Here is a 24961-nt window from a genome sequence, read left to right as displayed (position 1 = left end):
TTCTAAAAAGGTATATGGTATTAATATCCCTCCTAGATAATGTATTAACAACTTAGCAAGCACTATACGTATTGAGATCTTACCAAGTACCTTCTGGAGGCAATGCCTTAGGTGAAAGACGAGGAACATGGGCAAATTTCAGTACTGTGGCATGCCAGACAGGAAGACTATAGAGCAGGTAGGCCTTTAAGTTCCCTAAAAACTGCACTGCCGAGCCCAAATCTCATTACCCTGTCTGTGTGTACAGGATCCCTCTGGCTGTCAGCAGAGCGTGGGAAATAAACATTGGAGGTGAGAGGTGAGTGTGAAGGGTGAGCTGGAGGTGGTGGTCATGGGGCCAGCAGAGGAGGAATCAGAGAAACTGCAGGAAGAGCAAAACCTGAATCCACCTGCTGGAGCTCAAACAAGAGTCTCACCGAACAGTTCAACGTCAAATCCAGATCTTTGCAAGAGTCCCTGGGGGCCAGGAGGCCCAAGCGCCTGCCTGGGGCTCCTGCAGAATGGGTGCTCAGGCAGGCCTCTGCTTTGCGGATGGGCACTTGCTCTCCCCCATTTACGCACTGTTCACTCTTCCACAGTTCTCTCTCCCGCTGAATGAAAATCTATACTCTAGTCACTCGCTGATGGGATCTGTCCGCGCTCTGACCCCTGAGGCCGTGAAGAACAATTCCATTCCCTCTCCTCTTCAAAGTCTTTTCTGGTTTCAAGTCTTCTCCTTTTCAGAATTAATAACATCCTCAGTGTCTTCGACTGTTCCTTGTCCTCTAGACTATGGCTTCAAGACCTGAACTCCAGCCTTGGTGTGGGGTCTGACCAGTACTTTTACCTTCCTTCAGTAGGAGGTGTTCTCCAATTAGGGCTGCTCTAGAACCCACTATAATTATGGCTATGAATGTCTGACTCCCAGGCTAGATTGTAAACTACCTGACGGTTCATGTGCAAAGGACCTGGGAGATTATTTCACTGTTAGTTCAACCCATTGGACCCCCAAGATCATCACATGAAACATCTCCTAAATGGAAAATAAATAACACTTGTTGAGTACTTAACCTGTCTTAGGCACTCTGGTAGATGTTTTACATACATAATTTCATTTAATCCATACATTAACTCCATGTTAGAAGTATTACTTTCTCCACCACATTTATTAAGGTAGTCAGTCTGAAGTTCACACCAATAAGAATCAAACCCGGGGTGGGATAGGGAGGGTGGGAGGGAAATGCAAGAGGGAGGGGACATGGGGATCTATGTATACATATAGCTGATTCACTTTGTTACACAGCAGAAACTAACACAACATTGTAAAGCAATTATACTCCAATAAAGTCGTTTTAAAAAAAAAGGAATCAAACCCAATGTATCGGACGCCAAAGCCCATAGCCTTTCCACAATGGTTCCATTTCAGTTAGGGTACCTTAGGCTGCAGAGCATAGAAAACCCAATTCAGCCTGGCTCAAGTAAACACCAAGGACAGTTATGTGACAACAGTCAAAGGTGGGGGAGCTTCTGGGTTGGCAAAGCCAACAGCTCAACAATGTCAAGGATGCCTGTTTCTTCTGTGCCCCCTTTGCCACCCACAATGTTGTCTTTGTTCTAAGGCAGACTGTCCTTAGTAGTAACTGCTGTGACATGCTCCTTTGTCGTCGTTAGCGACCGATTCTCTTTTAAGAGGAAGGAAAACTTTACTAGAAACCTTCAGCAAGCCCTTCCACATATCTCATTGGCGAAGTGCAGTAGTCCCTGGCAAGGGGAATTAACTACCCTTCACTGGCCTAGTCAGACTTAGTCCCTGAGTCAGGATGGGTTCCCCGAACTCATTTCCTGATGCTCAGTGTCAGAGAAGGCGAGTCCACCACAGCTGTACCGCGCCCACCTCCACTGAGAGCAACAAAGCAGCACGTGTGGGCGCAGTGCTGGCCGCCAGGGATCCAGACTCAATTCCTGCCCTCAGGGGGCTTCCAGTCTACAGCAAAAGATAAGCGCTGTACAGGTATTACAGGGGCGATGAACGTTCCAGAAGGGGAAATACACAGAGCACAGGTAGAACACAGAGTCAGGGAAGTCACCAAGTCTCAGTGGTCCTGGAAGGCCTCTGAGGAACGATGCTCCCAGTGAGACTCAGAGGGTGCTGGGCGGAAGGAAAAGCGCAGGTGGAGACTGGAGTGGAGAATAAACTGTGCGATGCTAACACTAGACCTCAGGTCCATGACACACTGCCCAGCCAGAGACCTACGTTTGTTCAGTCACTCATTCCTGCATGCATGCATTTCACGAGTATCTACCTGCAGCAGGTGAAAACACATGTACATCACTGGCAAAAAGGACTTATCTAAGAGATGATTCGCCTGTGAATAAGCCAAGCCTTACACTTTCCCCCTCATTCTCATTAGCCATCTACTGTTTATCTGAACTTCCCCTAGAGCCTGCCCCTCAAAAAGGTGAATTTCAAACCACAGGTAGTACATTCTGCTATCTCTAATGTTTGGGGAGAAGGAGAAGGGGAGGAGGCGGAGGAGGAAAGAAAGAAAGAAAGAGAAAAAGAAAGGAAAGCCGGAAGGAAGGGAGGAAAAATTTGGAATCATTAAGTTAAAATGTGGTTTTAAGATTGTAAGTAAATTTCAGTGATTTGTGTTCTCTTATTAGGTGTTTATGAACAGGCCCGTTAGCTTCTGATTTCAATCTCAGCATGTACACAAAGTGATAGTATCAGTAAGAACACAAACTGAGGGAGAAAAGGCATAAGTTGCTTGACACCAGAATTTGGGAAACAAAGCATATAAATGCCATTTAGCTTTTCTAAGAAACATTCTATTCAGGATACAGTAACTTTTACTTCAAGGAGAATTCTTTCTTTCTATACTTTCTTTCCCAAAACTTTTGGCTCTTTCCAAACCAATCAATAACCATCAGGATGTAGCATTCAGTCTGATAAAAAAAAAATCCCACTGCCTACTGCACTATCAATAAAGAAGGCCTGAGAACAGCATGGTTCTTGCCATGAGGATATATCTATATATTTTTTCATTTATTTTGGTGGTAGAAACTTTACTTGGACAATGATGTATAACTCACACATTGTGAGCATTTGATAAATAACAAAATAATAAGAATAGGCAAGGTGAAAAGGGAAAACATGCAGGTCACATTTAAAGGTCTTTAATCAACCTTCTTCACAGCATGAGCTCAGATGCCTAGAGGCCAGGAGACCAGGGCACTCCAGCAGGGCCAAGTGCAGCTCCAGGCCTAGGCTGAGGGCGATGGTGATTAGTCTTTAACCAAGCCCAGCCTACCCTCCGCCCTCACTTCCTTCCTCAGAGCTAGCCGCTCCTTCTCCTACAGGGCCTGATCTGATGAAGCCTTTTTCTCAGGATAGGAGCTGATAAACTTATTCTATCAGTTAAGACTCTCTGAAGCAAGGGGCAGAGAACCGCCTCCACTACTGGCTTCTGCCAAAGGGGATTTTAATGGCTCAGGTGAGTGCTTTCGGGTCAGAGATTTTGCTCAGAGCCCGCTGCAATTAGGCTCAAGGAACACCCTCAGGGCCAGCTTCCTCCCTGCCTCTCAGTCCTGGCTTCTCAGGACTTGATTTTCTGCTCCATGTCGTAAACTCTGGGCACTCTGGGCTTCCCAGGCAGGATGGCTGCAGCAGCACTGTTCCCATCTCTGCTCAGGCAAGGTCCAGAGAGAAAGAACCTCAGCCCCTTTCTCCCATGGAAACTTCGAGATTCACCCTGACTGGACTGGCTAATGTCACATGTCCTGGCCTGAGTCAATCACCATGGCCAGCATAGTGTCACTGATTGGTTAATCTTGAACCCCAGACTCCCTGGGGCCTGAAACCACACCTAGATGACCTGGGCTGGAATAGAAATCAGTAGCTGACCTCTGAAGAAGGAAGAATAGATGCTCAGTGGTAAACCGCAAACGTCCTCTACACCTGTTCACATTCTTCCCAGGAGTACTTCCACTCTGGCAGGAGACAAAGCCTTCAAACTAAAGAGCCTCAAAAGGTTCTTTAATCATGGAGTTTCCAGTGCTCTAATGGGGAAGGCCTCGTGGGTGGCGCTGCTTCTTCACCCTGCCAAGCCACCTGCCCTGGTTTGTGCCCAGGGACACCAGGCCTCTTTTCCAGCATAAACAAACATATGACACGACCGCTTCACGTGTAAACCTCTACCAGAAAACCAGCGTGTTGACGTCCACATAATTATCCCCATTAGTACATGAGATGGATATGCACAGATTATCTACCTCGATACCTAAAGTGATTGATACCCATGTGATTATCTGCCATGAAGACACGCCCTTCCCTGCTTCTAATGCAATTACCTTCCTCCATATAGATGGAATTGATGCCCACATGATGACTTGCTTCAGATACACACGTGATTGATGTCCGTGCAATTATCTAACACAGTGATATGCCATTGATTGATACCCATGTGATTAGCTGCTAAGATGATACCCGTGCAAATGAAAATTGGCAAGTCCTGCCAGCTCTAATAATAACCCTCACCACCAAGCCAAAACCAATGGTTAAGACTTAAGGAAGTTTCTTCTTTAAAAATAAAAAAGCCACCCATACACTGGGTGTGTGTGTGTGTGTGTGTGTGTGTGTGTGTGTGTGTGTGTGTGAGTGAGTGAGAGAGAGAGAGAGAGAGAGATCCATCTTTCTGCGGTGTTTAAAGTAAAACTTGCAATAGGACTATAAAAATAAAATAAATGGCAAGGTCCTTCCCAGCTCTAAAACTGTCAGATTCTAGGGTCTAACGATAACTGAAAAAATGTTATTGATTTCACAAAGTAGCAAAATATTTCTTCCACCACCAATTTGTGTTTTAATTCATGGACTTTGGTTTCTAGTGACCTTTTTGCCCTTTGGTGACCATATAAGGAAACCAGGAGTAGGGAATTACTGATGCAAATAATTATCTACAGCTGAAGCTGGGGCGCCGACATGGAAATCAGCAAGGCCACATTTCCAATTCCAGAGCGCGTGCCAGTATTATAGACAAGGCCACACTCAGCTTTACTTCCCAGCCTCCACTGCTCTTCTTAAAAAGAAACAGTCTAAGTAATAGCACGTTTGGTCATTTATCTTGTTCCCTTTTCCCAATTCGCTGTTCTGACTTTTGAGAAAAGCATGTAATATCCTCATAGCATTTGATGATTTTCTTTGTTATTGTCAAAAAATGCTAATCCATGAAGAGGACCTTCCTGGGTAATGTTAATTCAGCTGCCTGTTTTATAATAGGATTATGTTTTCCAGGATTTAAAAATCCCACTTGTTAGCTACCAAATAGACTTCTACAACAACTATAAAATCTAATTTAATCCCTATTGGCATTAACTAAATAGCTGAGGTACAATTTATGTCTAACTACACTTAACACCCTACAACCTCCAATAAATATGTAACATTGCTTTTGAAGTTATAAAAGGAAACTGTTCAGTGGGATAACCAGAGTCTCGTGGGTCCAATCATGCAACATCTCTAAGGCAGAACAAATGTTGTTTACATACAGTAAGGATTACGGGGAAAGTTTATTTAAACAGATGAATCGATGTTTACATGTATTAATGCTCCCTTTTCCATCATGCAAATTCAAGTTAAAATGATCTTCATTTCTTTCATTTGAAAATAATTATAGGGGGGAGTCAACTACTTGGTCTCTAACCATTTAGTTTAAGAACCTAATTAGGTTAGAATAAATTCAGAATAGAGCACCACACCAAACTCGAGGTAGAAGGCTAATATTGTATTTCACTTAACAAAGGGGGAAGGCATTTTCTGGAGGATGGGTGAAGATAAGGGAAAGGGAGGGGGCCCCAAAATGATCCTGTGGTCCAGATAGAATAGTAAGCAGATTCCCTTTTGTCTTTGGCTGTTCATCCTGTATCATCCTCTCTTCACAAACGGAATAGAGTTGGCATTAAAGGGCCTTCTGGGAATGTAAAATTCAAGTGCGGTGAAACAGAGACATATTTCTTCTCCCGCCCCTACCCACCCCCTCCTTCTTCAGACAGGTGACTATCAGGAAGCTTACGGTAGGCCAGATGGGAAAAGAGATGCACGGGCAAATATTGTTTCAAGATGAAGGAGAGGAAAACAAGGAGGCTGACATGTAACATATCAAAGACTTATCCAGGCACTGGGAAGTTGAACATGAATCTCAGGGCAGCCCAACCTCTTTAAAGATGCAAATTGCAGTCAAACACAGAAAACAGTAGGGTTCTGTTTATCCTTTCACAAAGGGTGCAAACTGCTAATCAGGCTCCATTGCTGGGCTGGCCACTTTGTTTATCAATAAACAGGAAGACAGTTAGACTATAATTTTCCTGCCTAGTACTGGTAGCCAAAAGGAAATGCTGGCAGCTTGGTAGTACTGAGTTCCAGTTGCATCAAAACCCAATTATTATTGTAATGATGTATGAGTGTTTGCAAGGTGCACAGGCGTGCTACACATGTCCCCAGAATCATGTGAAACATATTGGCAGAGAACGGGCTTGGTGACACACGGACTAAGGGGAGCTGTCAAAATAGGCTGGTCCTCCAAGGGCTCGGCGGTGGAGTGTTGTTTAGAAACACGCACGCTGGAGGTAACATGGCAGATATGAAAGTCTTCTGCATGTTACTACAACACAACAAACACATGGCTTGACTAAAATCGAACAACACATAGACTCTGCAATGGGAAATTTGACTGGAAAATGCTACAATTGCCACTACAAGCTCTGTTACCACAGAATACTTGTACACCCTTTAAAAGAGATGTTCACAGTTATTTTCACGTCGGTGGAGCTCCCTTCCTAAGATACGACAAGATCCCAAATCTAACATGCAATGGAGATTTAATCATACGTGTGTTTAGGCATTCGAATTGCCCAAATCGTGACCTTAGTTCTTTGTTTCATTTTGTCTGTATAGATGCACTATAAGAAATTAAGATACACTCCAAGCTTCATATAGCTTCCAAATAGGGCATAGGGGCTTCCCTGGTGGCGCAGTGGTTGAGAGTCCGCCTGCCGATGCAGGGGACACGGGTTCGTGCCCCGGTCCGGGAAGATCCCACGTGCCGCGGAGCGGATGGGCCCGTGAGCCATGGCCACTGAGCCTGCACGTCCGGAGCCTGTGCTCCGCAACGGGAGAGGCCACAACAGTGAGGGGCCGCGTACAGCAAAAAAAAAAAAAAATATATAGGGCATAACAAATACAAAGGGACTATAATTTCCACAACACAATGCTTCTACTAATGTTGAAATAATACATGGGCGAATAATAGTTTATCGTTATACTGACCACATGTAACTCACTTATTCATCAAATGTTTGCTGAGCACCTACTATGTACCAGGCACTATGGTAAACTGCGGGGTATACAATGGCACCCTCTTTACAACGCTGACAGTCTAGCAGGGAAGCAGACATAGGACAAGTCATTACATTAAGGTGTGATGACTGTTATAACAGGGTAGGTGAGCGCCCAAGCAATCCTTACTGCTGTGTCTGACTCTCCAAGGTACCAACCCACAGCTACCTACCCTGGCAACTCGAGGTAGGGGACTGTGGCTTAACTCTGCTCGGGCAATACATGGACAAGTGAAAATCTGGCAGGTTCTGTATGGCTCTGTTAATAAGTCTCATTAGCAAGTGTAGTGGCCAAAAGTGCATCATAGGGTATGAACTGCCTGTCTTCCCTACTTGTTAGCTGTGTGCCCTTGGGCAAGTTTGTTAACCTCTCTGTATTCCATTCTCCTTGTAAGTCAATGGGGATAATAATAGCACCTCTTTCATAGAGTTTCTGAGAGCATGAAATAAGTTACTCCAGGCAAAGCAGTTAGAAATAGTGCTGATACACAGAAAGTACTACGTACTCACTAAATGTTCTCCAGTATTGGTCTGGGACCACCGTCAGCACCACGGTCAGCTCCAAGAGGCCTGGTCCTCTTTGGAAGGGCCGAGCTGGAAAGAACGATTGTGGGAAATTGCCTTCGGCCCAGGCATGGGCCAAAATTCAAGGAGGCCATTGTCTTCCAGACCACTCAGGAGAAGGTGTGATAATGCTTGTCCCCCACCTGACCCTCAGAGTTGAAGATGGATATATGCAGTATGTCTCCTGGGGAAATACGGAAAGACCCAGTCATGGCTCTCAGTCCAGAGAACCATGACTGCCCCGACCACTGGGAGTTCTTGATCTGGCTCTCCCTAACCTTCTTATGACGGCAAACTTGGGCACTTCATACCCACTTCAAACTCGCTTTGCTCTCACAGACTCCTTGGAAGAGTTTTTTCATTTATTGGCCCTGTCTACTCTGCCTTCTCCCATGCATCTATCCACCCACAGCTCTAGGGAAGAGAAGCTCTTGAAACCCCCTGTGCTGTGAAAACCTGCACCAGTTGGGCCAGACCGTCAGCCTTCCCCTGCTAGTAGGGAAGGGGGATTAGATGGTGTGGATAAAAGGCTTAGTGGAACAGCCTATTGGTGCTCAACCCTAGGTTCACTCTCCTATGCTGCATTGGAAAAACTGGAGGAGTCTTTCAGAAGCTCATGTTTATCTGAGGCCAGCCCCTTGGCTCATCTTTCTCTTTTGGTTTTTGCTCTTCTGACTGGTGTCTAGGAAGGTCTTTTTGGTCTTGTTATCTGGAGCTAATCAATACTTTGCCCAAGAATATGCTGCTGCTTAGACTAGACCTGGCTGGGAATTCAGAGCACAAGTGCTAACTTTTGGAGGTTAATTTTTTTTTTTTTTTTTTTGCGGTACGCAGGCCTCTCCCTGTTGTGGCCTCTCCCGTTGCGGAGCACAGGCTCTGGACGTGCAGGCTCGGCGGCCATGGCTCACGGGCCCAGCCGCTCCACGGCATGCCCCCGGACTGGGGCACGAACCTGTGTTCCCTGCATCGGCAGGTGGACTCTCAACCACTGCGCCACCAGGGAAGCCCTGGATAGGTTTTTATACCAGAAGCTTTAAGGATCAAAAAGAATTTACAGAGTTCCTAAGCACAGTTCAGCTCTCCATACTGTTCCCACAAGACTCACAGACACCCCAGTTCCTAGTGAAGAAACCTCCCAAGCTCTCAAGTCTTTTTTAATAAAAGCAAGGTCCCCGGGAGAGGAGCCCTCCCATCCTAATTTCACTCCCCTACTGAAGAGGAGTTAACTCCCCACGCCCTGTATACATTTAATCATTCACTTCACATCAGTTAGCTTTCTGCCTGTTGGGAGAATACACCTCTTTGCTACTCTACTAATTTATTTCAACTAAAGTGACAGTACAGGAGTATTTAACATTTAACCAAGTGGGGGCTTCCCTGGTGGCGCAGTGGTTAAGAATCCGCCTGCCAGTGCAGGGGACACGGGTTCGAGCCCTGCTCCGGGAAGATCCCACGTGCCGTGGAGCAACTAAGCCCGTGCGCCACAACTACTGAGCCTGCGTGCTGTAACTACTGAAGCCCACACTCCTAGAGCCCACACTGTGCACAAAGAGAAGCCTGTGCACCGCAACGAGAGAAAGCCCATGCGCAGCAACGAAGACCCAACTCAGCCAATAAATAAATAAATAATTTTTTTTAAAAAGATAAAAAAAGTTTAACCAAGTGGATTTGTGTATGCGTATGGTAAGTGTAAGTAAGTGGTGGTTTAGCATCTACATACTTGTGTGTGTGTGTGTGTGTGTGTGCACATACACGTGCACAAAAGGAAGCCAAATGAGAGAGCACAAATTAGAGAGAATACGTAAGCTCAGGGTAGAAAAAAGGTTTACATCTGTGTGGCAATTAAAGGCATTACAGGGGCTTCCCTGGTGGCGCAGTGGTTGAGAATCTGCCTGCTGATGCAGGGGACACGGGTTCGAGCTCTGGTCTGGGAGGATCCCACATGCCGTGGAGCAACTGGGCCCGAGAGCCACAACTGCTGAGCCTGTGCGACTGGAGCCTGTGCTCCGCAACAAGAGAGGCCGCGATAGTGAGAGGCCTGCGCACTGCGATGAAGAGTGGCCCCCGCTCGCCACAACTAGAGAAAGCCCTCACACAGAAACGAGGACCCAACACAGCCAAAAATAAATTAATTAATTAAAAAAAAAGATAATTGGTGACCTCTGAAAAAACAAAACAAAAAAAAGGCAGTACAGAGGAACTCAAGAGTTAACTGCTTTAAAATGATGAGTGTCAGGAAATCTATTTACATTAACTGAAGATTAATAATAAGCCAACAACCTTGACTGATATTCCGTGTTTCTTAATGAGCAACTCACACTTGCAAATGCGATGACTCCCGGGTTCTGCAGAGTCTGACAGGTAACTATAGGAGTTCCTGGTACGAATTACTGTTTGTGAAGAGTACTTAGAAAGGGGCTTATTGTGGGGTACAAAGCCGTACTCCCCTCATCTCTGCGGTGTTGCTTCCAGCTGTCTCTCCACAACCGCAACCCTTTGGTCCTTACGTATGTCCTGGTATCCAGGATGGGTGGAGGGAGCTGGAGCAATCAAAGAACACGGCCCAGTCGGGGTGATCCTGTGGGGTTTCTGAAGCACCGACTGCTGCTTAGAAGGCAAATAGCTTCGCCTTGCTTTTCATGATAGAGGGCGGCTTCAACAAGATGGCCTAGGTCCTGGCAGCCCAAGGTCCTCTGCATGCAGAGCAGGTTGTAGGGGAGGTAGCTGCTGCTCCAACCCCCCACCGACCAGGGGCTCCCCTCGACTGCTGAGGGCACCTCTCCTCAGACACCCCAGCCCCAGCCCCGGGCCATCCTTCTCCCTCTGTTTAACATAAATGAGAACAGCATTGTACATGGGGTTGCTCAGGACCCAGACCTCAGCCCAGCGCTTCTCTGCTCTGAGCTGTTGCAGGGGAATGCCTTCACAGCGTTGGCCACCTTCCTCCATCCTTTTCTTACTCCCTTTCTGTCAAGTACCCAGCACAGAAATACTAAGTAAAAACCTATTGCTTAGCTGCTTAAGAAAGATAATTTTCTCTTTGTTTTCCTGAGGAAAAAAATAAGTAAGATCTTTCTAAGATAGCTGTTTCTAGCCCCCTAGTGTTAAGAAACCTTTGAGGGAGCTTGAAAGAAAAAGTGGTATTTTGCTGTCTCTAGAGTCTTTTCTTTGTCTACCATAGTTGAGGGAGAAAGTTAAAAAAATAGCAAAACTTGAAAACTCCATGACATTTAGAGCAAAAACCTATCTGTGCCAGCATATTACCCTGAGAGTCAGGAATCTAAAGTACGAATCAATACCAGTAAACCCTGGCATTCTAAGCAATCATCAGTGACTTTAACTGATGCATCAGACTCTTGGCCAGGGGTACAGCTAAGACAACTGCTATTTAGGTATTTATGAAATATTCATACAACACTTGTTATGTGCCAGGCACTGCTCTAATCACTTTACAAATACCCATTTAATATAATTCTGTTGTGGTAGATATTATTGTTACCATTACTACCTTTATTTTACAGAAGACGAAACCGAGGCACAGAGAGGTGGAGTAATTTGTCCAAGGTCACACGGTTAGGACAAGATGATGCCAGAATCCAGACACCAGAATCCGACTGTCTGTCTCCATAGTCTATGTTCTTGACCATCAAGTTATATTCCTCTACTTGAAAGAGACATCTCAAGGAACATGCTAAATATCCATTCCCCTAAATTTTCTAAGCTTTATTTTTTTTTAAATGACACCTGCTTTTTTCTTTTTTTAAAGCAATATTTCTATAGCACTTGCAAGTTTACAAAATGCTTTTCTACTTGAGCCTCACAGCTGGCCTGGTGGTGGGTAGTGTAGGTTTCATTATCACCAATCTCATGGGACAGATAAAGAAACAGAGGCTCAGGAGATTACAGGACTCAAGTTCCCTGGGTAGACAGTGTTAAAACTGGGAAATTTAAGTGAGCCATCTGTTGTCAAGCTCTCTACCCTTTCCACTGAACCGGGTTGCTGGTCTCAAGTCAAGCTGCCCGTGAGTGACATCCCAGATTTTACTAAGTTAAGTTCCCTTAGAAAAGCCTTCCTTGAATCACAATTCAGAGTTCCTCCTTTGGCTTCTGGAAGAATCTATGTAAGACACTCATGATCTTAAATTCCGAATATACTCCTGCTCTTTACAAATCAAATTAGGTAAAAATCAGACTATGTATAAGTTGCTTCTGTCCTTCAGAGGGGAACCTTCTCTCAGGAACTATTAGAGGGTGTCCTCACCCAAACAGGGAAACATACCCAGATATAAAGAGTCACATAATCCAGGATATCCAACCCAACAGAGAGGCAAAGGGAATTCCCAGGGTGGTGGGAAAGGAGAGTTCAGGATTCCAATTATGCTGCAGGCCTGAAGGACAAGTCGTTCAGACTTGAGGGGATCAGAAGAGTCAAGGAGAGATTTCTCCAAGAAGATGAAACTAATAAAATACCCGATGCTTCTAAACATATTAAGAGGAGATTTAGACAATTAGTGAAGATGTGGGTGTTGAATAGAAAAATAAGCCAGGGGAAAAAACAGATAATTATGAACTCCAGGGAAAACAACAGGCTGGCAGAAAAGGAAAGGTGGGGACTTCCCTGGCGGTCCAGTGGTTAAGACTCTGAGCTTCCGAAGCAGGGGGCGCAGGTTTGATCCCTGGTCAGGGAACTAAGATCCCACATGCCACACTGCACGGCCAAAAAAAAAAAAAAAAGGGGGAAAGGTGATCAGTTTAATACTACGTGACTCAACTCTAATACTTTTTACACTGAATACCTACCAATCTCATCAAAGTTACATATAATTGTATTGGGACAAGCGAAGGATGGGAAAGGGTCACACGTAGTGGGGACAGGGTGGTAGCAGGGGGGAAAGATAACGCCCACAGCAGGGAGTCAGTATCATGCCTGAAGTTGAGAAAATAATTCAAAAAGTGTATTACGTAGAGATATGGGAATAAATGCCACAAGAATAAGCTAGAAGAGATAAAAGGGATTATCTCTGGAGAAGGGAATGGAATAATGATTAGGGGCTGCTTTATTTTACAGCGATTTGACTCTTTATAGGTAAAAATAAATTTTACACTAATTTTTTTAAGTTTATAATTTAAAAATTTTAAAGGATGGGTACTTTACTTTTGGCAATATGGCAGACTACATTCTCTGAAGGGCCGACAGCTATAAAATGGATACATTTCAACAAAAGTACTTTTTAATGCATTGCTGGGCTCATAAGAACATAAGGACCAATGTAAAACAACAACAACAACAAAAAAATGAATTCTGATTTATGAGGAGTCAGAAAAATAAGAAAGCTAGGAACCAAATACCTATATCAGACCTGGTATCAGGATACTAGCCTGAGATCACTGCAAAGCTGAGGAGAATAAACAAAGACTCCAGATTAATAATATCCCTGACTCCCAGCAGAAGCAAACACAAACTCTCTTTAGAGGAAAATCTTCCTACTCTAGGCCCTTGGGATTCCCAAGAAATAATTCCAATCAATATGGGTTCATACCATGAGTATGAGTCACTGAACAACAAAAAGCAATTTAGATGCAAAAATATTGAAATTATCAGATTCAGAATGTACCAGATATGAAAAAGAATCAAATGGAAGTTCTAGATATGAAAAATATAATCATTAAAATTAAAAACTCAGAGGATGGGTTAAATAAATTAGACAAAACTGATGGGACAATTAGAAAAGTGTTGATTAGATATGAAGAACTAACCCAGAATGTGGCAGAGAGAGACAAGGAGATAGGAAACATGAAAAGATAGGAAAAGACAAGGAGGATAAAACAAACATTTCCTAATATGTCTACTTGGCATCTCAGAAGGAAAGAACAGAAATGACGGACTAGAAGTGATATCTGAAGGGCTAACAGTAGAAGTTTTATAGAACTGGTAAAAGACATGAGTACACAAATACACACAAAAACCACTTACACCAAGCAATAACTACTCAATATTTTAGCACAACTTCAGTACACCAAAGACAAAAGATCTTCAGCGCAGCCAAAGAAGAAAAGACAAATAACCTAGTTTTTAGATTTGACAATGGAGTTCTCAATAGCACTAACAGTAACCAGAAGGCAATGAAATAATATCTTCAACGTTCTGAGAGCAAATATCCGTTGATCTAAATTTGTCTACCCAGGCAAACAATGGAGACATTTCAAATAAACAATAACTATGAGAGTTTACTGCCAACAGACCTTCGCTATAGAGAAATTCTGAAGGGTGAACATCAGGAGAAAGAAAGATAACCCCAGAAAGAAGGTCTGGGATACAAGAAGGAATAATGATCAGAGAAAGTGGTAAAATATGTAGCTTAATCTAAATTAACAACTGTTCATATAAAATAATGATATAGTAACAATGTAAAATTCATGGGATTAAAAAGAGATAACTGAAATGTTTGTTAAAAATAATATAAATTGGTGAGGGAGATGATTGAATTTAGAGCTTTCTAAAATTCTTGTTTTGTCCAGGAAGAAGACACAGGTTAATTTTAGGCTTTGTTAAGTATACTTGGTAAAACTTCAGGAGTAACCGATAAAAATTAGAAACACAGCCATAACTTCTAAACTAAGAGAGGAAAAAATGGACTAAGGAAATAAATCAAAAAAGTCAAATAACCTTTAAAAGGCAAGAAAAATTAGAAAAAGAGGGAATTCCTTGGCAGTCCAGTGGTTAGGACTCTGCACTTTCACTGCCACGGGCCTGGGTTCAATCCCTGGTCGTGCAACTAAGATCACATAAGCTGCGTGGTGTGGCCCCCCCTAAAAAAGAAAAGAAACATAGAACAGGCGAGAAAACTGGGTCAAATATAATGGCATATTTAAATCTAAATTTATTAGTAACTATATTAGAAGTGGGTTAATGTTCCAGTTAAAAGACACGGATTGTCTACATGAATATAAAACTTTTAAAACAATAGGAGATATATTTAAATCATAAAGATATGGAAAAGTTGAAACAAAAGGCTGAAAACAATATACTGGGGAAATACTGATCAAAAGAAAGCTGGTGGGGACTTCCCTGGTGGAGCAGTGACTAATAATCTGCCTGCCAATGCTGGGGACACGGGTTCGATCACTGGTCCGGGAAGATCCCACATGCCACGGAGCGACTAAGCCCGTGTGCCACAACTACTAAGCCTGCACTCTAGAGCCTGTGAGACACAATGACTGGCCCCACGTGCCACAACTACTGAAGCCCACGTGCCTAGAGCCCGTGCTCTGCAACAAGAGAAGCCACCTCAATGAGAAGCCCACACACCACAACCAAGAGTAGCCCCTGCTCGCCGCAACTAGAGAAAGCCCGTGCGCAGCAACAAAGACCCAACGCAGCCAAAAAAAAAGAAAGAAACTTGGTGTATTCTTATCAGATCACATAAACTTTAAAGAAAAAATCGGGCTTCCCTGGTGGCACAGTGGTAAAGAATCTGCCCGCCAATACATAGGACACGGGTTCAAGTCCTGGTCCAGGAAGATCCCACATGCCGTGGAGCAACTAAGCCCCTGCGCCACAACTACTGAGCCTGCGCTCTAGAGCCTGCGAGCCACAACTACTGAGCCCACGTGTCACAACTACTGAAGCCCGCATGCCTAGAGTCCGTGCTCCACAACAAGAGAAGCCACCACAATGAGAAGCCCACACACTGCAACGAGGAGTAGCCCCCACTCTCCGCAACTAGAGAAGGCCTGTATGCAGCAACGAAGACCCAACGCAGCTAAAAATAAATAAATTTATTTAAAAGAAGACTGAAATATAATGAAAACAAAGCAGTGTTGTTAAAAATAATAATAAAATTAAAAAATAAAGAAAAAAGCATTACAGGGGATGAAGAGGGTCAGTGCATAATAATAGATAATTCAATATATGAGGAGGATATAATAATTTTAAATTTGTATACACCTAATAACATAGGCTCAAACTATCAGCAGCAAAAATTGATAGAACTACAGGGAGAAATTGGCAAATTCTCCATTGGAGGGTAACTTTCAACTAGCCTCTTAATTATTAATATATCAAGCAGATGAAAATCATTAAAGATTTAGATATTGGAACAATATAATTAACAGGCTTGGTCTAATGGAAAATACACAGAACTCTGCATCTAGTAAACAGACAATATACATTCTTATTAAGTATACATGAAACATTTACAAAAATGGCTCATGTAATAGGCCATAAAGCAGAACTCAATAAGTTTCCAAATATCAGCATCATTCAGATCACATTCTCTAACCATCATGCAACCAAGCTTGAGGTCAGCAACAAAAGAATAAATTAAAAACCTCATATACACTTAGAAATTTAAAACTTCTAAGTCCCTTCTACTCAAACTGTGGTCTGTGGGCCACTCTTGATCCACAAACTCTCAGCATGACCATGCCACCAGGAGGTTAAGTACAAAACAGGGAACATGAGTTTAGAAACCTTTATAGCACTTGACATTGCTGTAATACCCAAGCAGCATTTAATTTTTATAGCAATTCATTTTTATTGTATTTTATACAAGCATTGGTCCACAGTAGTTTAGAATTTTTTTTTTAAATGAAACAAAGTAACAACAACAAATAAAAATAACCAAACTGGTTCTTCACCACAGAGAGTTTGGGAAGCTTCTTTGTATCTCACGGCTCAAGCAAGAGATCAAAACAGAGATTAAAAAAATACGGAGAACCAAATGATAATAAAAAGTATGCACTCTTATAGACCTATCTTGTTAGATTACAATTTATTTTTTTGCCTGTCTCTCCACCACCCTTTGGCTCCTCTGGGTTGGGGACCACGCAACCATCTTTGTTCTCCTCCTGCTTGCCATGGTGCCTGGTCGAGTAGGTACTCAATATTTAGTTAAATATTGAGTATTTAAAAATTTACATATTTAAACTTAAATATTAAATAAATTTAAATATTTACTCAACTAAAATAGCAGCTCTGGAACCCTGCCTCTATCTATTTTACTCCTACCTTCTTGGCCTCATCCAGTGTCATGGAGATTTCACCAGAAATCTGTGCATTACTTGGCTTATTTTCACTGTGTCCCAGCAAGCAGTGGTTTAGACAGCCCTGTATCTCCTCATGCATTTAACAATGAAAAGGAGATGATAAGAGGGTAGTGGAGATGGTCTTTTCATCATCCATGCTTGGAAAGGTGAGCTGGTAGTGCCATCCTTGACATGAAGGAGCTGCTTAAACACAAATTGGATTAACCGGACAGGATTAGAGCCTGCTGGAAGGTATTATATACTTATAAACTGCTCTGTGGAAGCTCCTCTTGTTTTCATTACAAGCCCATACTCCACAGTCAGTCAAATGAAATATGGAATTAGTCAATTACTAAAAAAGAAATGAAATATCTAAAATGAAGTGACTAAGTTTTAATAATGTCAAGAAAGTTGAATTAGGCAATAATAGCTCAGTTTAGCAAAACCATAACTAGATCATTTGAAATGACAGTTTTAACATGGTAAGAAATAAACTCACTGAAAATGGTCTCTATTCTATCTCCTCCATCAAGAGGAATAATATTCAAACAAAAATATGATTAAGAGGTGACTTCAAGAAAGGAAAAATAATATGAGCTACCTGAGAAGTTTCAGACTTATCTGGACATTTCAAATGAATTCAAGTCCCTAGGTTTAAATGCATTAAAATCCCAAGACACTGAAAGAATCTGCAAACGTGAACACGGCACTCCTGTAGGTAATCTTTGAGAAACTACGGAGTATACAAAGGTGACAAAAGATAAAGAGAAGCCAAGGCACTAACTTTCTGAGAAAGGAGGAAAAGGTGAGTTATTATGGAATATGCCAGCAGGTGAACTTGAGGCTGATTCCTGGCAAAAATTCTAACAGGTTCAAATCTGCCATTTAATCAGCCTGGACCCTGGACAAAACTTTGCTATAAGGAGTAAATGAGATAGTTAAAGCATTTATTATAGCACCTCTTACATAGAAAACTCTCGGTAGATGGTAGCTACTACCATTTTCGTCTCTCCAGCACTTCAAAGCAAAGGTGGGAACAACTAGGTAGTACTGACAAGGGTTCTTCAAGATCACATCTCATCTAACTAACCTCATTTTTCTGGCAAGGTGGATGTATGTGGAGAGAGAAGGTATTGCTAGACCCTGTAAATCAGGAAGGTGTCTTCATTTTGAAATGGCATTAAATAAAATCTCTTATACTATTCTTGTGAAAAGACTGGATTTTAGGAGAGTTAGGTGACTGAATAACCATATTCACAGAACTGCTTCATGAACTTGACCTCTCCATGCTTGTTTCCTTATCTGTAGAAGGAGTATTACTTACTTGGTTGTTACACAAATTAAAGCCCTTAGAACAGTGCCTGGCATTTAGTCACCATTATATAAATGTTTGTTAAGTGAACTCGAACAGAAGTTTCTAGTGGCATGCTTGCACAGCACTTGGCTCCAACCTCTTCAACGTTTCTATCAGAAACTTGTTAAATTTTTCTAGTGTGCTGGTCAAATTCTCAGATGGTATAAATGTTGGATGATGAAATCAAAATCCAAAAAGACATTGACAGGCTAGGGCTATGAAATGAAATATATGAGATAAAATTAGGGAAAAAGTGTTTTATAAGTACTAGCCTGAACTCTCTGTGGACAAGAAAGGGAAATTTGGTTGACTCCAAGTTCAGCATACATAAAACAGTATGTCTGGCAATTAACCCAGTAGTGGTTAAGAATCTGTCTTGCAATGCAGGGGACGCCGGTTCGACCCCTGGTCGGGGAACTAAGATCCCACATGCCGTGGGGCAACTAAGCCCATGTGACACAACTATTGAGCTCGCATGCCGCAAACTACAGAGCTCGCGCACCACAACTAGAGAGGAGCCCACACGTTGCAACGAAAGATCCCGTGTGCCACAACTACAACCTGACGCAGCCAAATAAAGAAATTAATTAAAATAAATAAAGAAATTAATTTAAAAAAAGAGAGAGAGAACTGCTGTGCTCTGTCTGGACATAGACACCAAGATGGCGGGCACAACTTGCCCATCATAAACTTTTCTCTCCCCTGCCCCTCCTTAGGTTCCTCCTCAGTAGTGGCTCTGGGTATAAGGATGGGCTTCAGAAGACAGATAAACACTAAGGAAATATGAGGTAGGAATGAACCATATTTTGAACTCATCTGGGTAGCAGGAAACATCCTCAGGTGGGAATAGGAAGATAGCCTCAAGGTTTGTGAAGAAATATAGTTAGAAGTTTATCAGGGTACCTAATGGCTCACTGTGCTACAAGCTAAAGTAAATTCCCCTCTAATCATGATTACTACCGGATTTATCTAATCTATTTCCTATAGGAAATCAAGCTACTCCCAGGCATTTTATCAAGCTTATTCCTTGTAATAATCCCTACCCCTGACAAAAGAAGATTTTGTCATCCCACAGTACAGATAAAAAATTGAGGCAAAGAAGTAACGTGAATTGCCCTGGGTCACACAGAACTAGAATTACAACTTAGTATCTAATCTGAGAGTGCACTACATGAGTTTTGGAAGGGAGCATACTGGAATCATATTATGTCCTTCAAGAAAAGCCCTATTTACCTTAATCTCCGCGAGAAAGAAGATTAATTGCATTTTCCTTGGTGCATGCCAAAGATGTTGAGTAGACGCTTTAGATTCCACATGTTTATTCTAATCCTTTCCCAAACACTCGTAAAGCCTTGCTTTGACCATTAGAAAGATGCTGTAAATTAACTTAAAAAAAAAAATAAGGCAAATATTTGTTTGCTACAATCTCCAAGGAAAGCAATTAATCAAGAAAGTTGTATAGGACAAGCACGCTATTTCAGGTCACCTAGGAAAAGAAACTATCCAAATAGATACAAATCCAGACGGCCAGCTCCTTCTGTGCCACCAGTCCCGCAACCCATTCCCAGCCCAACCTCATTGTCTAGGGACTGGATAGATGAAGGTTGAGGGAAAGCATGTGTTTAATTTTAAAAGTTCCATGCAAACATCAGTTATTGTTCAAATAATTTATGTATTTCACCCCATTACTGAACAAATCTTTGTTCATTATAAAAACCTAGAAAAAGAAGTTAGGTAAACCAAAATCAAACAAAAAGCACCCACTATGCTACCACCCAGTAAGAACCTTTTGTACCTATTTACAAATTGGGTATTTTCTACGACTCATTTCTCTGATCAGGCCATGAGAAAATCAGCCAAAAGCTGCAACCTTAAGGTTCTGTGTGTAGTTTCTCTTTAATTAAGGAGGGAAAATGGTGACTCATCCATTGAAGTCTATATTTTATTTTACTGGCACTTGTCCCAGAAGAGATAAGGCCACTACACAATATACCTGGCAGTAAAAAAAAAAGAGATAAATTCCTAATTCCATCTTACTGGTCTGAAAAATGTACACCACAATTCTAGGATTAGGTCATTTACCCAAACCAGCAAATATCACAGCCAAAATGGATTGAGTGTCTACCTCTCTCTCTTTTTTTTAAGTGTGTATCTCTTTATCTACACACACACATAGTCACATATACTGAAGGCCATGATTTTAAATATATCTTGGCTGGATTCTTCCTGTCTCTTGGAGAAAGAAACATACACACTCAGAACCCACACAAGGGCTGGTCAAGAACACATCGATAATCAGAAAAAGGTGAGTCCAGTAGACTCTTTCCAAACAGTGAGCAGTGCTACCAGGAACATACACACTCAGAACCCACACAAGGGCTGGTCAAGAACACATCGATAATCAGAAAAAGGTGAGTCCAGTAGACTCTTTCCAAACAGTGAGCAGTGCTACCAGGAGAACACCACATTTCAATTCAGTTCTTTTTTCCATCATAAGGAAGAATCATGCCATTACCTTTTTGTTCACAGCCACACCATCCTCACAGTCAAGTACTGCACAGTCCACATTCAGAGAGGGAATCTTCTTGATTTTCTTTTCATCATTTCCAGGAACATAGAGCACTGCCCTTCGGGGAATGTATTTGTGATTGGGTGAGGAACTGTACCCAAGCCTGGACACATCAGCTGCCAGAGAGGCTTTCCTGCAGAAGACATAATTAGAATTAGTCAAGAATAGAATTCATTTACAAATTTTTGAAAAACCTTATTTTAATACAAAATGAAAACAGAAAACATGGATAATTTTTTTAACTTATGGCAGAACATAATCACACATAACAACTAGGAAAACAATAATAACAGAAATAATCAAGCAACAGAATGTCATTTTGGCTGAGGTTTAAAAAATACATAATACTGTTTACTGACACAATCTTCTGAGAAAAGAAGGAAGGTGTAGCTATCTCTTCTTGGAAAAACACTTCCAGCATTAGTGTGCTATCCAGATAGCATCCACAGAGAAAAAAGTAAAGAAATTTACATCCAAAAGGTCCTAAAGAACCATACTATCTACAATTATATGAAAGTAAAAAGTAGAAAATGAACAATCTATGTAAACAAAGTCTATAGCTCTCTCCCTGACAATGAATCTTTTTAAGTAGACAAATAAGTGATTCAAGTTCAATTTTAACAAGAGACAAGGATGGCTGGCTACTTCTTAAGTCAGCAAAGACCATTATTAGCTCTGTAATTATGGGCAACTTGATTGCTGGAAACTTCAGATTCTTCATCTGTAAAACTAATACTCATGTTGCAGGTTGCTGAGAAAATTAAGTTAAAGGAAATAATGCACATGAAGCGATCAGCCGGAGCCTGGGGGTTATTAGCTTGATGTGGTAGCTGGGTGTAGCGGGAATGGCAGCCACTGCTGCTGTTCTTAATGGAGAAACTCTAGCTGTCAGTAGCCCTGCCTGCTCGTAAACTCTGCTCTCTCCCCCCTTCTCCCACTGTACTAAGTATAGCCTCCCGTGGAAATAAGAGGAGTTGGCCACAAGCTCCCTTGGCTCACCGAAGCCCTCTCCCCTAACCTGGTCCATAGTCTGGTCCCGTGAAAACCACGTTTTAGCCCATAACACATGGCAAAGGAAGATGAAATCAGCTTTCACAATCAAGACCAGTTACATAATTTGAATCACCTGTGCAAAATAAAAGTGCAGCGCCCTTGTTCAAAATTTATTGGGAATTTCAAGATGGCAACAGAAAAACATCACACAAAGCACCAGACCCTTCTAAGCATAGGGCCATCCGTGACTGTGCAGGTCACACATCCATGAAACCAGCCCTGCCCATAACAGATGGAGCTATTCGTCATGAAAATGCCAGTTAAAGAAAGGTGAAAGCCCCAGCAAACTTGATAACACCCCACTGTTTTACTCCCCCAGGGTAAACAGCATCATCCTTTCAAAAATATGCCAGCTGTATTCTTCAATGAAAGCTCTTGACATTTAGTAGTTATCCTATGTTAATGCCATCAAATATTTTACACAGTTGTTAACATTTTGCCATGATTAGTGTGCCTTGTGACAATGTATCTCAAGGAAAAATCAGCATCTTTTTGGTGGCCTATCAATTTTGTTAAGGGCTCCCTCATTCCTTTTTGAAGCTAACCTTAATTAAATCTAAAACGTGAGTCGAAGTCTTATTTTTCCATAACATAAGCATTGTGCTATGTGAGATATGGTGACATATAGATGGGTTTTAAAAGTGTACATATATTACAAGACATTTATCTAATATTGATATTAAATATAGTATGGACAGATACTTGGAGAATTCCCGAAGTATCTGTCATTGTTTTATATTGATTAAAAATATCTGATTTACCTTAAAAAAGAGAAAATATAATGATGTAATAGCAACAACCACATTTTACTTATTCGTACTGGAAACCAGAATTTGCAACATATCCATTTCCTTTCAAATCGTAAAAATGCAATTAAAAGAGATGAAATTTTTATTTACCAAGAAATGCTTAAGGCAAAATCACTCCTCATGAGGATTTGTTGTAACTGCACATGTAAAAGCCAAAGAGACCTTCAGTTCATGAAAACTGAGATTTCCTCCATGCGAAATAGCTTCTGACTGCCAATTTGGATCCAGCCACTGTGATCTCCAAGCCACACCACCTGAATCTCAAAGCCTGAGCCACTCAGACATGGCTGACAGGTCATACCACTGTCACATGCTAATAAGCACTAGAACAAATCATTCCTAGGATGTTTATATATGATGTGTAATTTTCTAAAACAGATGATCATTAAAAAAATCTTCTGCCACTCGTAAAGATGTTTCTGGCTTCCCAGATAGTCTCCTATAATCACTGAAACATTATTTTCCTCTTATCCCCTGCTCAAAAATTGTCAACAGCTCCCCATTATCTACAGGATTAAAGTTCAGTCTCAGCTGAGAGCCCTTTTCTCAATTTATATCCCACTATTCCTATGTTGCAACTATCTACCCTCAGAAAATTAGATTATGACTGTCCACAATATGCTGTATTGTTTCCATTGTACCTTTGCTTCTGCTCGAAAAGTATTTCCCCTAGGTTTATTTGAAACTTACAGATCTTTCTAGCTTCACGGTTTATTTGAAACTTACAGATCTTTCTAGCTTAGTTCAATGTCCACCTAACTGCCGAGTCTTCTTTGACCATTCATCTTTAGACTCTCTCATCTTTAAAAACAGCATTTATCACTGGTAACCAAAGCAGAACCAGCAAAGGATTGGCTCTGCCATCATGGCTAAAGTTAATCAAGGGGCACATGCATTCTGGAAAGCCAATGGATGCTACAAATCAAGACACTTTAAAAAGTTTCCTGCTTTTTGACCCAGTAATTTCAAGTAATTTGACCCAATTCTTTTTGGGAATTGCTATAGATTAAATGTGTCCCCGCCAAAATTCATATGTTAAAACATAATCCCTAGTATGATGGTATTGGGAGGTGGGCCATTTGGGAGGGGACTAAGTCACGAGGGCAGAACCTAGGAGAATAATGCCCTTATAAAAGAGACACCAGAGGGCTTCCCTGGTGGCGCAGTGGTTGAGAGTCCGCCTGCCGATGCAGGGGACACAGGTTCGTGCCCCGGTCCGGGAGGATCCCACATGCCGCGGAGCGGCTGGGCCCGTGAGCCATGGCCGCTGAGCCTGTGCGTCCGGAGCCTGTGCTCCGCAACGGGAGCGGCCACAACAGTGAGAGACCCGTGTACCGAAGAAAAAAAAAAAAAAGAGAGACACCAGAGAGCTCCCTAGCCCCTTCTGCCATGGGAGGACACAGTGAAAAGGCTGACATTTATGAACCAGGAAGTACATTCTTATCAGACACTGAATCTTCCAGAGCATTGATCTTGGACTCCCCAGCCTCCAGAACCGTGAGAAATAAATTTTTGTTGTTTATAAGACACTCAGTCTATGTTATTCTGTTACAGCAGCCCAAATGGATTAAGACAGGAATCTATCTTAAGAAAATGATCAGGAATAGGGCTTCCCTGGTGGCGCAGTGGTTGGGAGTCCACTTGTCGATGCAGGGGACACGGGTTCATGCCCAGGTCCGGGAAGATCCCACATGCCGTGGAGCGGCCGGGCCCATGAGCCATGGCCGCTGAGCCTGTGCGTCTGGAGCCTGTGCTCCGCAGCGGGAGAGGCCACAGCACTGAGAGGCCCGCGTACCGCAAAAAAAAAAAAAAAAAAAAAAAAGAATCCACCTGCCAACGCAGAGGACACAGGATTGAGCCCTGGTCCGGGAAGATCCCACATACTGCGGAGCAACTAAGCCCATGTGCCACAACTACTGAGACTGCGCTCTAGAGCCCACAAGTCGCAACTACTGAAGCCCACGTGCCTAGAGCCTGTGCTCCGCAACAAGAGAAGCTACCGCATTGAGAAGCCCGCGCACCACAACGAAGAGTAGCTCCCACTCGACACAACTAGAGAAAACCCGTGCACAGCAACAAAGACCCAATGCAGACAAAAATAAATAAGCAAATAAAAGATTCTGCTTCTGCACAGTTTTTTCCTATTTTGCACATTTACCAGAAAAAGCATCACTCTTTTAAAAAAATCCTTTTATAATAGGCTTAAAACAAACCAAT

At 42.3% G+C, this 24961-nt stretch overlaps 1 protein-coding gene across 2 annotated transcripts in view; it reads right to left on the bottom strand.

The window, feature by feature from the left end:
- Positions 1-24961, bottom strand: part of CLYBL (citramalyl-CoA lyase) — a 233288-nt gene that overhangs the window by 73742 nt on the left and 134585 nt on the right. For both annotated transcript variants that reach the window (XM_082602229.1, XM_082602228.1), the window contains exon 2: positions 20829-21015. In XM_082602229.1, coding sequence (XP_082458355.1) covers positions 20829-21015 — 187 coding nt within the window. The remainder of the gene's footprint in view (positions 1-20828; positions 21016-24961) is intronic.

The sequence above is a fragment of the Mesoplodon mirus genome (assembly GCF_964341445.2).
Source record: "Mesoplodon mirus genome assembly, chromosome: 17".
In the NCBI taxonomy this organism is placed as follows: Eukaryota; Metazoa; Chordata; class Mammalia; order Artiodactyla; family Ziphiidae; genus Mesoplodon; species Mesoplodon mirus.
This window is presented reverse-complemented; position numbering and strand designations above follow the sequence as displayed.